Source organism: Pristiophorus japonicus, chromosome 15, assembly GCF_044704955.1.
Source record: "Pristiophorus japonicus isolate sPriJap1 chromosome 15, sPriJap1.hap1, whole genome shotgun sequence".
Lineage (NCBI taxonomy): Eukaryota > Metazoa > Chordata > Chondrichthyes > Pristiophoridae > Pristiophorus > Pristiophorus japonicus.
The window spans coordinates 112171676-112177675 of NC_091991.1; the positions used below are offsets into that span (position 1 = coordinate 112171676).

The window sequence follows — 6000 nt, forward strand, 5'->3', positions numbered from 1 at the left end:
GACCTCATAGAAACGTTTAAAATTCTGACGGGTTTGGACAGGTTGGATGCAGGAAGAATGTTCCCAATGTTGGGGAAGTCCAGAAGCAGGGGTCACAGTCTAAGGATAAGGGGTAAGCCATTTAGGACCGAGATAAGGAGAAACTTCTTCACCCAGAGAGTGGTGAACCTGTGGAATTCTCTACCACAGGAAGTAGTTGAGGCCAATTCACTAAATATATTCAAAAGGGAGTTAGATGAAGTCCTTAGTACTCGGGGGATCAAGGGGTATGGCGTGAAAGCAGGAAGTGGGTACTGAAGTTTCATGTTCAGCCATGAACTCGTTGAATGGCGGTGCAGGCTGGAAGGGCTGAATGGCCTGCTCCTGCACCTATTTTCTATGTTTCTATGTTTCTAGGAGGTAGAGGAGATACTGGATGGAATAAAATTTGATAAAGAGGAGGTACTAGAAAGGCTGTCTGTACTTAAAGTAGATAAGTCACCAGGACTGGATGGGATGCATCCTCGAACGCTGAGGGAAGTTAAGGTGGATATCGCAGAGGTACTGGCCATAATCTTCCAATCCTCTTTAGATACGGGGGTGGTGGCAGAGGACTGGAGAATTGCAAATGTTACACTATTGTTCAAAAAAGGGTGTAAGGATAAATCCAGCAACTACAGGCCGGTCAGTTTAACCTCGGTAGTGAGGAAGCTTTTAGAAACGATAATCAGGGACAAAATTAACAGTCACTTGGACAAGGGTGGATTAATTAAGGAAAGCCAGCACGGATTTGTTAAAGGCAAATCGTGTTTATCCAAGTTGATCGAGTTTTTTGATGAGGTAACAGAGAGGGTTAATGAGGGCAATGTGGTTGATGTGGTGTACATGGATTTCCAAAAGGTGCTTGATAAAGTGCCACATAATAGGCTTGCCAGCAAAGTTGAAGCCCATGGAATAAAAGGGACAGTGGCAGCATGGATACAGAATTGGCTCAGTGACAGGAAACAGAGAGTAGTGGTGAACGGTTGTTTCTCGGACTGGAGGAAGGTATACAGTGGGTGTTCCCCAGGGGTCGGTCCTGGGACCACTGCTTTTCTCGATATATATTAATGACTTGGAGGTGGGTGTACAGGGCACAATTTCAGAATTTGCAGATGACACAAAACTTGGAAGTATAGTGAACAGTGAGGAGGATAGTGATGGACTTTAAGAAGACACAGACAGACTGGTGAAATGGGCGTACATGTGGCAGATGGAATTTAACGCAGAAAAGTGCGAAGTGATATATTTTAGTGGGAAGAATGAGGAGAGGCAATATAAACTAAAGAATACAATCCTAAAGGGGGAGCATGAACAGAGGGACCGGGGGGTATATGTGCACAAATGGTTGAAGGTGGCAGGGCAGGTTGAGAAAGCGATTAAAAAAGCTTACAGGAACCTGGATTTCATAAACAGAGACATAGAGTACAAAAGCCACAAAGTTATGATGAACCTGTATAAAACACTGGTTTGGCTTCAACTGGAGTACTGTGTCCAATTCTGGGCCCCGCACTTTAGGAAGGATGTGAAGGCCTTCGAGAGGGAGCAGAAAAGATTTACGAGAATGGTTCCAGGGATGAAGGACTTCAGTTCCGTGGATAGACTGGAGAAGCTGGGGTTGTTCTCCTTGGAGCAGAGAAGGTTGAGAGGAGATTTGATCGAGGTGTTCAAAATCATGAGGAGTCTGGACAGAGTAGAGAGAGATAAACTATTCCCATTGGTGGAAGGGTCGAGAACCAGAGGACACAGATTTAAGGCGATTGGCAGAAGAACCAAAGGCGACATGAGGAAAAACGTTTTTACGCAGCGAGTGGTTAGGATCTGGAATGCACGGCCTGAAAGGATGGTGGAGGCAGACTCAATCGTGGCTTTCAAAAGGGAACTGGATAGGTACCTGAAAGGAAAACATTGCAGGGCTACGGGGAAAGGGCGGGGGAGTGGGACTGGCTGAGGTGCTCTTGCAGAGAGCCGGCACGGGCTCGACGGGCCGAATGGCCTCCTTCTGTGCTGTAAGCATTCTATAATTCTAATATTTGACACCGAGCCACATTTGGAGATATTAGGACAGGGGACGTAAAGCATGGTCTAAAAGGTAGGTTTTAAGGAGCGTCCTAAAGGAAGAGAGTGAGACAGAGGTGTTCAGGGAGGAATTTCCAGAGCTCAGGGCCCAGGTAGCTGAAGGCACGGCCGCCAATGGTGGAGTGATGACATCGGAATCGGAGGAGCACAGAGACCTCGGAGGTTTGTAGGGCTGAAGGAGGTTAGAGATGGGAATGGGGATATGATAGCACTGTTTAACCACATGACCTCATTTTAGTCGAAAGCCCCTTGCACACAGTTCAGGTTAATGTGTATATTTACAGAACAAACATCAGGGGTTTAATGTAGTGACAAGGATTGAACTGTCTGGGTTATTAAATGCACCTTCTGTGAATAGTTGGTCGCCTTCTCCATTTCAGCCAATATAAGCTGAATGTCATCACTTTCTATAATACCTAAAAAACATAAAATCAGACATTAAACGAACACAAATACGGGAATATTTACGCAAGTTATCTAGTCGTCTCCCCTCTTCTCCTAAAGGTGCAGACAATCGCCAGGCTTCTGTTTGACCCAGTCGGCGGGCTTGCAGTGCCAGTCTAAAAACTGACTGTCGTCCAGCTATTCAATCATGTGGGTAATCACTGCAGCCAAGTCTGAGCCTGTCCTCACCCAACATCCACACCTGGACACTTTGTAGCCAGGCCACTGAGTAGCCATTAACAGCTGTTCCCCTGGCTGATTTCCCACCCACCCACATATCCTTCCTAGTACAGAGGCCTTTAAGCGGTGGGGCCACCCCAACTGCAGCCCCGGCTGAGATCAGGTGGCTCACCACACAATGGCGATCCAACCCGGGGCATTTCCAGGTCCACACAGCAGAGAGACCACACACACCCTCACGCGGGACCTCCCAGAATGCATTACTTCACACGTCTCCACATTAAACTGCAGCCGCCACCTGCCTGCCCATCCCACACATTCCTACCAGGGGGCGCCGTCACTGCACACTTTAAAGCAAGGCAGACGGGCAGTCGTGTATCCAACGTCAGATCGCCAGGCCGGCTGGAAACAGACTTTAGCAGACTGAGTGAATGTCCGAGGGTGTAGTTACACTGCAGCACAGCCCGAGAATGGTTTGTGCAGCACAGTGCACTGCTCTGTCAGTGTCCGGCAGGTACGGTAGTGTAGTGGTTATGTTACTGGACTAATCCAGAGAAGGCAAGTTCCAACAATTCTACTGTAGCAATTTGCGAATTTGAATCCATAACAACATAAGAAATAGGAGCAGGAGTAGGCCATACGGCCCCTCGAGCCTGCTCCACCATTTAATACGATCATGGCTGATCCGATCATGGACTCAGCTCCACTTCCCTGCCCGCTCCCCATAACCCCCTCATCCCTTATCGGTTAAGAAACTGTCTATTTCTGTCTTAAATTTATTCAATGTCCCAGCTTCCACAGCTCTCTGAGGCAGCGAATTCCACAGATCCACAACCCTCTGAGAGAAAAAATTCTTCCTCATCTCTGTTTTAAATGGGCGGCCCCTTATTCTAAGATTATGCCCTCTAGTTCTAGTCTCCCCCACCAGTGGAAACATCCTCTCTACATCCACCTTGTCAAGCCCCCTCATAATCTTATACGTTTCGATAAGATCACCTCTCACTCTTCTGAATTCCAATGAGTACAGGCCCAACCTACTCAACCTTTCCTCATAAGTCAACCCCCTCATCTCCAGAATCAACCTAGTGAACCTTCTCTGAACTGCCTCCAAAGCAAGTATATCCTTTCGTAAATATGGAAACCAAAACTGCATGCAGTATTCCAGGTGTGGCCTCACCAATACCCTGTACAGCTGTAGCAAGACTTCCCTGCTTTTATACTCCATCCCCTTTGCAATAAAGCTGGGAATAAAATAAACTGGGATCAGTAAAAGTGACCATGAATCTGTTGGATTGTTGTAGAAACCCAACTGGTTCACTAATATCCCTTTGGGGAAGGAAACGTGCCGCCCTTACCCGGTCTGGGCCTATATGTGACTCCAATCCCACACCTCCCTGTCGAGCCTAGGGATGGGGCAATAAATGCCTGCTTGCCTGCAACAACCACACCCCGAGAATGGATGTAAGTGTGAGCTCTCCCTGGGTCGCTTGGTGGAGCGACAGGACAGAGTGCCGGAGATCGGTGGAGCGACGGGACAGAGTGCCGGAGATCGGTGGAGCGACGGGACAGAGTGCCGGAGATCGGTGGAGCGACGGGACAGAGTGCCGGAGATCAGACTGTGGGCATGTGCCGAGACCACAAGGAGATTTCTCACTCACCTGTTTCTTGAAACCAGTGGAACCTCCCCCGGCCCGACCGCGCCAGTTCCCGCAGAGCGGCCGCCGTTTCTCGCGGAGAGGCGTAACGCGCTGGGACCGTTCCACTCGGCTCCAAGTCCCCGACGCTGAACAGGCAGACGTGAAGTCGCAGATCGCAACCTCCGCAAACCTCGGCGACGTAAGCACTGACCGTGTCCTGTGGCACAATCGCCAGAAACATCGGTGTCACAGGCAGCAAGTCAAACTCGAGCGCCAACAAATACATCACTGGAACGCACCAGAGACCGCCGTTACCGTGGTTACACGGGCCGCCATTACCATGGCTACACGGACCGCCATTACCGTGGTTACACAGACCACCGTTTCCGTGGTTACACAGACCACCGTTTCCATGGTTTACACAGACTGCCGTTACCGTGGTTATGCGGACCACCGTTATCACGGTTACATGGACCGCCGTTACCGTGGTTACATGGACCACTGTTACCAGGGTTTACACGGACCGCCGTTACCAAGGTTACACAGACTGCCATTACCACGGTTACTGCGCACACTCCACGCCTAAACTAGGAGATATTAGGGCATGTGATCAAAAGCTTGGTCAAAAAGGTAGGTTTTAAGGAGCGGTTTAAAGGAAGAAAGCGTGTCGTTCAATAGAAATCACTGACCATCCACAGTCAGTGGTACGGCAACAACGTTTTAGCCACTTGCACCAATGTTAGCGAAAAACCCCTTACACACAATACAGATAAATGTCACTCACACGTGGACATTTACTCAACATACCTCTCCCACCATTCCATGACCATGGGAGAAAACCAGCCACAACGATTGCAAAACACTTGCACTCTCTGTTTGTCATCTTACCATTTTACCAACAAAGTTAAAGGTTAAAGTTCACAGGCCTACGCCGTGTGAATGAATATTGAGATCACAGGCCCAATGATGGTGCCCGTTACTCACTGATCAAACATGCAGCGAGCCGCATGTGGATTCCCAGAGCCCTCACGTGTGGACAGTTCTCCTCTAAAGGCGCTGAGATCCCATCCCATACCTGCAGGCCGCTCCGTGCTACCTCACCCCGGTGACTATCCCACACTAGAGTGTCAGGAGGTTACCCGCCTACAGAATGATACAGGTGGGTAGGATATTGTAGTGTGTTAGGCATGCATGATCAATACTGAAGGCTGTGAATGCTGGGGATCAATTGGAGCTTTCAAAACTGAGATCGACTGGATTTTTGTTGGGTAAGGGTGTGGTAATGTAGGCTCACAGGTTTGTGGAGCTGTTGATTCAACCGGGAACAGAATTTTTATTTGATTTGATTTGACAAAGGTTCCCTTTATGTTGAATTGTTAATTTGGTGCCCTCTTTAAAAAAAACAAGGGGGCACTGGATTGAAGGTTTCTGGAGTGTGACCCCCCCTTTAATCAGGGGGCACTTGTATTAATGTTCCTACACAAAATAGTCGTGGAGCTGTTGAATTGGGAGTGGCTTAGCCAGTCACGTGATGTTCACAAGACTCAATAAAACCCCAGCCAGCTGGGTTCAGGGGATCCACGGTGGGGCAGGTGGTTGCGAGCCTGGTAGATGAACCGGTAGTGTGTAGTGTGATTGTTAA

General features: G+C 48.8%; 1 protein-coding gene across 1 annotated transcript in view; it reads right to left on the reverse strand.

Annotated features, from left to right (window-relative positions):
- The window catches only part of vwa3a (von Willebrand factor A domain containing 3A), a 92542-nt gene that overhangs the window by 60615 nt on the left and 25927 nt on the right, over positions 1-6000 (reverse strand). Inside the window, exons 19-20 of the mRNA XM_070856686.1 lie at positions 4380-4575; positions 2443-2513 (exon numbers count right to left, since the gene is read on the reverse strand). Of these exons, the coding sequence (XP_070712787.1) occupies positions 2443-2513; positions 4380-4575 (267 nt within the window). The remainder of the gene's footprint in view (positions 1-2442; positions 2514-4379; positions 4576-6000) is intronic.